General features: G+C 36.3%; 2 protein-coding genes across 3 annotated transcripts in view; both read right to left on the bottom strand.

The window, feature by feature from the left end:
- LOC107673556 (FYVE, RhoGEF and PH domain-containing protein 5-like) overlaps nt 1-5894 on the bottom strand; it is a 21283-nt gene extending 15389 nt beyond the window's left edge. The window contains exon 1 of the mRNA XM_016467184.1: nt 5799-5894. Within this exon, the coding sequence (XP_016322670.1) occupies nt 5799-5819 (21 nt within the window). The 5' untranslated portion in view covers nt 5820-5894. The remainder of the gene's footprint in view (nt 1-5798) is intronic.
- Nucleotides 2868-4371, bottom strand: LOC107673557 (dnaJ homolog subfamily B member 9-like). 2 transcript variants are annotated; one of them, XM_016467186.1, is made up of 3 exons: nt 4137-4371; nt 3330-3544; nt 2868-3241 (listed from the first exon to the last, which is right to left on the bottom strand). In XM_016467186.1, the coding sequence occupies exons 2-3, from the start codon at nt 3538-3540 to the stop codon at nt 2916-2918; spliced, it is 537 nt and encodes a 178-aa protein (XP_016322672.1). In that variant the 5' UTR covers nt 3541-3544; nt 4137-4371; the 3' UTR covers nt 2868-2915. The 2 variants fall into 2 exon arrangements, with proteins under 2 accessions (XP_016322672.1, XP_016322671.1); XM_016467185.1 differs by having other exon boundaries at nt 4032-4371.
- Nucleotides 5895-9318: the final 3424 nt, after the last annotated feature.

A 9318-nucleotide genomic window follows, 5' to 3' on the forward strand; every position in this document is an offset into this window, starting at 1 on the left:
TAGCAAATGGCTGCAATATAACAGAGTGAAAAATTGAAGGGGGTCTGAATACTTTCCGTACCCACTGTATATAAATTTGGCCACGTTCAGGAGCACACCGATCTAACACGCAGATTTGACAGATTTTTCCTAGCCTGTATCTCACACAATATATAATAAATATAATACATATTTAAAATAAATATTCAAAATAGAAACTGGACTTCAGTCAAAGATATTTGAGGGAGTATGGCCTTCAGAAGTTTGCTTTACAGGAAATAGCTCTCTTATCCTGCATAACCTTCCTCAACAACAGACATCCAAAGAGCAGAATATTCTATGTTCTAATATTTCATTTTCTATGAACTTGTCCCTAGTGACAATTAAAAAAAGTCATACTAAGCATAACTAATCCGTAATGCACTGATACACACACACACACACACACACACACACACACACACACAAGAGCATTAATCTGATTTTTACATTCAGATTAGATCACTGAAGTGAATGCAGAAAAACAGCATCGGGATTACAGAATATCTTTTAATGTAAATCTCTCATACTAATGTCAAGATCACGGGTTAAAACCATAGTTCAGATGTCAGTGTCTGTTTGTAAATGCAAAAAATGGCTAAGTAAAGCAAAGCTACTGTAGCATTGACCAAAGGTCTAGCATCATTTGTTTGTTGATGTCAACTTCAACTGCAACTTGTGAAGTGACCAATGAGTGGATCCAGGAGTAAAATCGGCAACTGTTATTTTAACATTTATGATTAATAGTAGGAAGCCATTTCTATAGGCTTAAATAAGGCCATGACCTTTTCCCAACAGCTCTACAGAAATATGCTTCCTTCCTCAAACGTCTTTAGCCTGAGTTTAGTCTGGGTTAGTATGAACATTCAATTCTCCGGGAGAAAAGTACAATGAAAGAGGTAAAAACCTACTTCAAAAATAAGACTTAAACATAACTTTAACTTAATACTTATTTTATTGGATGTAATGTTTTTTGCTATAGATCGTAAACAGGTGTTCATCTTGTTTCTAAAATGACTGATTTTTTAGTAATATCCTGGGTACTGAGTGCAGAAACGTGTGTATTTAAACATAACTTTAACTTAATACTTATTTTATTGGATGTAATGTTTGTTGCTATAGATCGTAAACAGGCGTTCATCTTGTTTCTAAAATGACTGATTTTTTAGTAATATCCTGGGTACTGAGTGCAGAAACGTGTGTATTTAGATGGGAATATTATGAGAAGTCATTCTGTATTAGACTGTTTATCTGTTTGCATCTTTATTGCAGCATGAATGGGATTCAGAAATGTTTTTATTTCTTCCAGATTTTAGCAAATCACTATGTCACAAACTTGTGATGAACTAGAATAAAAAAAAGAAAGTGTACACAATACATTGGATCACATCATACATAGTGTCTCCGTAGTGTCAAATTTCTAATTTTTACGCCTTTCATTTCTTCTAAAGTATAATATTCAGATCTCCAGGATGCTGCTTTTGGATATGCAATGGCTACTGAACAAAGGTGGAAAAGATTAATGATATCCTCTTCTCCTCTACACTCACTACCTACATAAATAAACATTAATATTTTCTTATCCTTGATTCATATTCACCACACTTAGGCTCAGCACCCTGAAAGTGTTCTAGTTGGTCATAACCTGAATGTGTAATTCTGGTTCCTTCATTCGCAGTCCCAAAAAAAAACAAGAAAACAAGGGAGGTGGTTTATCTCACTGGCACACAGAGGATCTGCAGTGTCAGACTCACCCAGGTTTGTAGTCATCAGGCTAAAGTAAGCAGTCAGTAAACCTGCTGTAGACAAATGTTAGTAGTTGGTCATAACCTGAATGTGTAATTCTGGTTCCTTCATTCGCAGTCCCAAAAAAAAAACAAGAAAACAAGGGAGGTGGTTTATCTCACTGGCACACAGAGGATCTGCAGTGTCTGACTCACCCAGGTTTGTAGTCATCAGGCTAAAGTAAGCAGTCAGTAAACCTGCTGTAGACAAATGTTAAGTACAGACACATACACACAAAGTGGAGACAAACACACTGACACAAAATCACTGTTCATCGTTTGAACAAAGAGGGGAAAAACACCCTGAACACTCCACCCTTCCCAGTTCAAGCAGGAAATGCAGAGCATGATAAAGTAGGTTGAACATTTATCAAAGATTCTGTTATCTGTGCTTCAGTCCTTTTGATCATTCATCAGTGTGTGTGTGTGTTCAGTTTTCACTGCAAATGTGAATGTGTTTACCAGTCAATGATGATGTGTTGAAGCAGGATATCATATTATATTTTAGCTAATGCATCAGCTCTGACTGGAGAACTCATAGCAGCAATGAAACACATTTCTAAGCAACTTACTTTTGCTCAATATTGTGAGGTGTTTCTAAACAGTCCAACCAGTAAGAAGGGTTGAGGAACTGACACAAGGAAATATCAACTGTAAACAAATAAGGAAGGGGATTTTAACATTTATGGTTCATAATTTCTGACAAAGAATTAGTGCCTTAACATATAGTTATTTGCAGTAGGTAATGTGCAGTTCAGGTAAAGCTCTGTGTTAAAATCCATATCAATTTCTATGAACTGTAACATTGATTGAAAAGAGTGGGATATAATCTTTATTAACTTACTTATGTTGGTGACTCACCGAAGCTTGCCATCTTTGGAAATGAATGTTCTTAAAATTATTAAATTAAAAACATAAACATCACTTAAGATTAAAAGGGCATTCTCTATAGAATAATATGACAATTATGCAGAGATTTTTTGTTTAAATTGAAGTTTTATTTAATAAACATAGCAGCAAGATAAATATGCAAAGCACTTTAAAAGCTATTTAAATGTATGTAATTAATAAATATATTAACTTAATGTGGTCAATATACACAAACCCTTGACATTAAAGCATGTTGAAAAGATCACTGAGGAGGACCGTTTCATCATCATCATCCTCAGCCCCAAAAATAAAACTCCATCCTTCATAACCAGGTTGTTCGCCCATAAAGAAGTCATCATCCATCCGCAGTGAATGAAGCAGCTCCTCTAAACTAAAATGCTGGAAACCCCTTTTACTATGAAATGTCCCTTTATCGACAAATGGATTGCTGTCCATATCCTCTTTTTCATCTTTCTTGAACTTTCCCTCCCTGGCCTGATCAGGGTTAGTTACGTGGTCCATTTGATCATAGACTCGTCTCTTCTCTCTGTCAGATAGTACCTCATAAGCTGGAGGAAAAATTTAACAAAACTAATCATGAAATACTTCAGTAATATAGTAAATATTTTTTTAATACTTTTACATCCAAACACACACCTTGAGCAATGTGTGTGAAGATCTGCTGTGCATTAGGACTTTGGTTTTTATCAGGATGGTGTTTAAGGGCCAGCCTGTGAAATGCTTTCTTGATCTCTCTTGAAGATGCTGAGCGAGAAACTCCAAGCAGTGAGTAATAGTCACTCAAACAAGTACAGGCACACACACATAACAGAAGTACTATGCATAAATGCTCTGCTGTAGCCATCATCCACCTGAGAAGCAAATGAGAATAATAAACAAACCAGTACATAAATATACACTTTTCAAAACATTTAAATGCAAAGTGAATGTACTAGAAAAAAAAAAACAATTATTAAGTTATCTTTATGAGTAATGTCACATTTATTTACTTGCACATTTATGTGCAGACACTTTTCACTTTTTTTAATCAATCCACTCCTCAAGTTCACACAGGTGTCCTAGCAGAGCAACCACAGGTGTAGTTCATCACACTAACTATGGATATGTTCCACTATGTTTGAAAACCAAAGTCTAAAAAAGGCTTGTTTTGAACAGCAAAGCCTACATTTACTATTTTATGTGGTATATATTTAATTTTATTTTTTTGTAGGTTTTGCTAGAATTATAGTGTGTTTTATTAAAACGAGAAATGATGCTTGATTTACATAATTTCAATACAATGGCACTTTGGAGCTTACAAGGTTTCATAAAGAAATTCATAAATATCAGCAGACTTACCAAAGTATGATACTAATACACCCAGCACTCCCAAAAGAAATAAGTCTAATTGCGATTAACAAACAAACAATTATGCTAACTCAACGTTTCGATACGGTATCGTACCTGCTAACGAACACGATACTTTTCACGAAAAAAAAAATGCCGACTTGCTCGTTTATTTCGTGCACGACGATTCGTTCACTTAAAAGATTTGTTCGAGAAAAAAAATAGATTTGTTCACGAAATAAACGAGCAAGGCGGCATCTCGTTTCGTTCTTGTGTTCAGAAGTTCATTTTGTGGAGGAATAAGCTGCTTCTAGAGCAGGGCTGTCCAAACTCGGTCCTGGAGGGCCGGTGTCCTGCAGAGTTTAGCTCCAACCCTAATTAAACACACCTGAACCAGCTAATCAGGCTCTTACTATGCATAGAAACTTCCAGTCAGGTGTGTTTAGGCAAGTTGGAGCTAAACTCTGCAGGACACCGGCCCTCCAGGACCGAGTTTGGACAGCCCTGTTCTAGAGCCTCGAAATTGTAATTTAGCATAACAAGAAGATTTCCTTGGTTTACCTGTAATGAATTAGTTTGATTAAACGATTCTCTAACCCACACAACTTGATCTGTTGAAAACGCAACTAAATTTATATTTTTAGTTAATTTATTTATTAAAAAGATTCGATTCACTAGAATGAGTCAAAATCACTGGAGCACTGACATCCACTCACATGAGGGCGCTGTGTGTTTTTCCCCACATCTCTTCACGGTAGTGCTGCGCTAGTTGAGAGCGGATTGTAAACACACGGCTATGGCTGCTGAGAGGGGCGGAGGCGACAACAACCTTAACGACGAAATGGGCAACCAACTACAACTCCTGCCAGGTACGTATGCCTGCTAGTTTCCTAATAAACACGGAGTATATATTTTTTATATTTTTATATATATATATCAGCTTAATGTCCTCCTCAGAACATGCAGGGAGATCTTTACTGACAGATCCAGATCCGCAGCTGACAAAGGGGCTCTCTACAAACTTCAAGTGTCTGCGTACACCTGTTATGTAAAACACTTAATTAGTAACGATATTCTACGACACGTTTCGTTGCTGTAGCCTTAATAGCTGCAACAACATTGTTGAGTGAAGCGTGCACGCATTTTGTTGTTTTATTGTATTGTCAACAGACATTCGTTATTATAATCATTGTGTTATTTATCCAGATGAGATATTTGCTTGCACTTTGCTTATTAATGGCTTTATGCATGCCCGGTTGTCCTCAAATGACTCTGCATGATTAAAATCGAAAGTAAACTGAAATAGGTTGTAAATGTAGATGTAGTTGACAAAGTGAAAGTGAATGCTAAAAGGGAATACAGTAAATAATAAGTCAAGTGAAGTCACCTTTATTTTTTATAGTGTTTTATACAATAGAGATCGATTCAAAGCAGCTTCATATTAAAAAGGAATTAAATTCAGTTTAATACCAGCGTTGATGTTGCAAAATTCATGAATTAGTTGAAATTTTGTTGTCATCCAATAGTGTCAGTTCTGTTAAATCGATAATATATTATTGATTATTAAGTGTCTGTTAGACCCCAATTAATCAAGTCAAAGACAGGATGGAAAGGAACCCAAACTCCATGAGGTGACAGAGATGGAGGGAAAAATCCTTGGGAGAAACCAGACTCAGTTTGGGGGACCAGTTCTCTTCTGTCCTAAATGAATAAACATGATGTGATGTTTATTGGGATAAGTGAAATGATATTCTAGCTCTAATCTTTCTGTTTTTCTACAGAAAATGAAGAGGATGACATGGAGACTGAGGATCGAGATGGTGAGGATGCAGAAAAGCCAAGTATTATAAACTTTGACACGAGTCTGCCAACTTCACACGCTGTGAGTGTCATCTGTCAACAGTACATTTAAACTAGTGCTGTCAAATGATTAACATGATTAATCGCATCCAAAATAAGTTTTTGTTTACATAATATATGTGTGTGTACTGTGTATATTTATTATGTATATATAAATAAAATACACACACATGCCTGTATATATTTAAGAAAAATGTGTTACATTTATATATTAAATATATTTATATATAATTTATATGAATATAAATATATACACGTAAATGCATGTAAATATTTTCAAAATATATGCTGTGTGTCTTTATATATACATAATAAACATACACAGTACACGCACATATTATGTAAACAAAAACTTTTATTTTGGATATATATACTTAAATAAACACAGAAAACACAAATATATTATGTAAACAAAAACTTTTATTTTGGATGCGATTAATTCTTTTGACAGCACTAATTTAAACATCAGTCATGTGACCTGACCTGAGGCTAATATGTTTAAAATCATTTGAAGTATATAGCACCTTATTGATACATTTTGAATTCATTAGCATCCACATAATATGCAAGTAGCTGATGGTCAAAGTATTACTATATATATATATATATATATATATATATATATATAAAATCGCAATCTCTTTTTGCATGTTTGTCTATGTTTGTGTGTATGTTGTGAAGTATCTGGGCTCAGACATGGAGGAGTTTCACGGCCGTACCCTGCATGATGAGGACAGTGTGCAGAATCTGCCAGTTCTTCCCCACGTCACACTCATTCTGATCCCAGGTCAGACGCTACCCTTGCAGCTTTTCCGACCACAGGAGGTCAGCATGTTCCGCAACCTCATAAGCCAAGACCGCACGTTTGCAGTGCTTGCACACAGGTATCAACAGACACAAGGTGCAGAATAATAACTACTCCACATTAATGATCACATACCTTTGATTCTTCTTCGAGAACATTATCCAAGCAGGTTGCAGTGGAGGGTTTGCAGGTGTATTTATATTTCTTACATTTCTACATGCACTTTGCAGTTTGACGTGTTTCTATCTCTCCCAGTCCTGATGCGAGTGGAGTGGAGATAAAAGCAGAGTTTGGGACGACTGCAGAGATCTATGCTTTTCGTGAAGAACAGGAGTACGGCATAGAGACAGTGAAGATCAAAGCTGTTGGACGCCAGCGCTTCAGAGTGCATGAAATACGCACACAAGCAGATGGGTAGGGCTATACACATGCTTTCACTAGGTACTACAATGTGCCATCCACAAAATGTACTGTAGTAATAAACCACCATGCTATTTTTCATTGAATTCAGGAATGGAATGTGAAAGAGACACTGCCATACGCACACATTTTTGTTTTTGCAGGATTCGTCAGGCAAAAGTACAGATTTTACCTGAGAGGATTCTGCCAGACCCTTTATGTGCACTGCAATTCCTGCCCCGCTTACATACACACACACCACAGATCAAACACTCACAAACAACACCACCGCAGGACCGGTGCAGCCAGATCTGTAGACAGGTAACTGATGTAAATGATTTTCCTACTCATTAACTATTGTTTTTATTAAAGAACACACAGTTCTTAAACGTTCTGGAATCACAGTTATTTTGCTTTTTTATTGTTTTGCCATTGCAAAACATATTAACTTTTAAAATGTTGAGTCATCCTTGTAAGTCATAAGTAACATACATTTTGCTTAATATGTAATATGCTCTAATTTTCTCACTTCTCACTTTCTTTCACAGAAGAAGATTAATTGTGCTAGTATGACCTCATGGCCTCCTTGGGTGTATGCCTTATATGACTCTGTGAGTTTGATCTCTTATTATTCATTTTATTATATTATACATTTTACTTTATACATTTTTCAAATGCTAATTTTGCATCGTAAGCCTTAAAGGTGTGATTTTTTTTTTTTTACACTTAGAAATGAACAGTACTTTTGACAAATGTTTCTGAAAATGTACAATTAAAAAAAATCATCAGCATTTTTATAATAACAGTGACAACATTTTAGCACTGATGCTTGTGTATGTGTTTCTCTCTAGAAAACTCTCATGAGCAGAGTCAAGAAACAACTCCATGAATGGGATGAAAACCTCAAAGACGAGTCCCTGCCTACGAATCCCACAGGTACACACTGGGTTCAGGCACACAGATGCTCTCAGGCTCACACACACAGTCAAGTAGTTAGAGAGTGTCTCTCTCCCTGCAGATTTCTCATACAGGGTGGCCGCGTGTCTACCAATAGATGATGCTCTGCGACTGCAGCTACTGAAAATTGGCAGTGCCATCCAGAGACTGCGTTGTGAGTTGGACATCATGGACAGGGTGTGTATGTGTATGGTTGCCTCTGTCTATAAATGTTTATGTAAGTCTCTTTTTGTCCAGGAGTTTGTTTTATGCATTGTAATATTGTGAAAAAAGCTAAAAAAATGTTTGCACTTCATGTTTCCTTACAGTGCACCTCTCTCTGCTGTAAACAGTGCCAGGATACAGAGATAACTAGCAAGAATGAGATCTTCAGGTCAGACAATAACTTTAAAAACACTAAGAATTTAGTCACACTTAAAATATTAAAAGGACAGTTCAACCAAAAATGCAAATTCTGTTATCATTTACTCAAACCTGTATGAGTTTTTATCTTCTGCTGAACACAGAATAAGATGTTATGAAGAATGTGGGTAACCAAACAGTTGTTGGTCCTCGTTGACTTCAATAGTATGGAAAAAATACTATGGAAGTCAATGGGGACTCACATTCTTCAATATATCTTCTTTTGTGTTCACCACAAAAACTCTTGAGGGTGAGTAAATAATGAAAGAAATGTTCATTTTTATGTGATCACAAAAAAATTAGATTCTATCATAATTTATTCACCCTCATGTCATACAAATGGATGGTGATTCAAGGCAGTGTTTCCCAACCGGGGTGCCGCGGCACCCTGGGGTGCCGTCTGTCGAGAGCAGGGGTGCCATGTAAAAAATAATTTTTTAATATTTTTAAATTGCTAAAATGTTCAAAAAAGCATCTATTATATAATATCCATTTCTGATGTCGCCAATAATTAGAGATGCACCGAAAATCCAGCTGCCGATAATTAGTTCACCGCTCAGGTTTCACTTTCACGTGGTGTGACGCTCTGCGTATCCCCCTCTATGCGTGTGCGCTCCACTCAGCTCCACTCATATACCGTTCATGCTCATCGGAACAGCAAAGTCCACTCAAAAATTGAGCCGACAGGAAACATCGATGTAGTACAGTATTGTTTCTGTCTGCAATAGCCCTACTGTGTTGTAACATGGTGTGGTATATGGGCAACTCTGGTAACTCTGCCCTCTCATTCATTGATCTGCTAACCGCTATGTTATGCTCACGTGTTCTGATAATAATAGCTTTCTAGGACTAAACATTATTTGGATAATTGGTAAA

The sequence above is a fragment of the Sinocyclocheilus anshuiensis genome, unplaced genomic scaffold (genome assembly GCF_001515605.1).
Source record: "Sinocyclocheilus anshuiensis isolate Anshui unplaced genomic scaffold, SAMN03320099.WGS_v1.1 scaffold44, whole genome shotgun sequence".
Lineage (NCBI taxonomy): Eukaryota > Metazoa > Chordata > Actinopteri > Cypriniformes > Cyprinidae > Sinocyclocheilus > Sinocyclocheilus anshuiensis.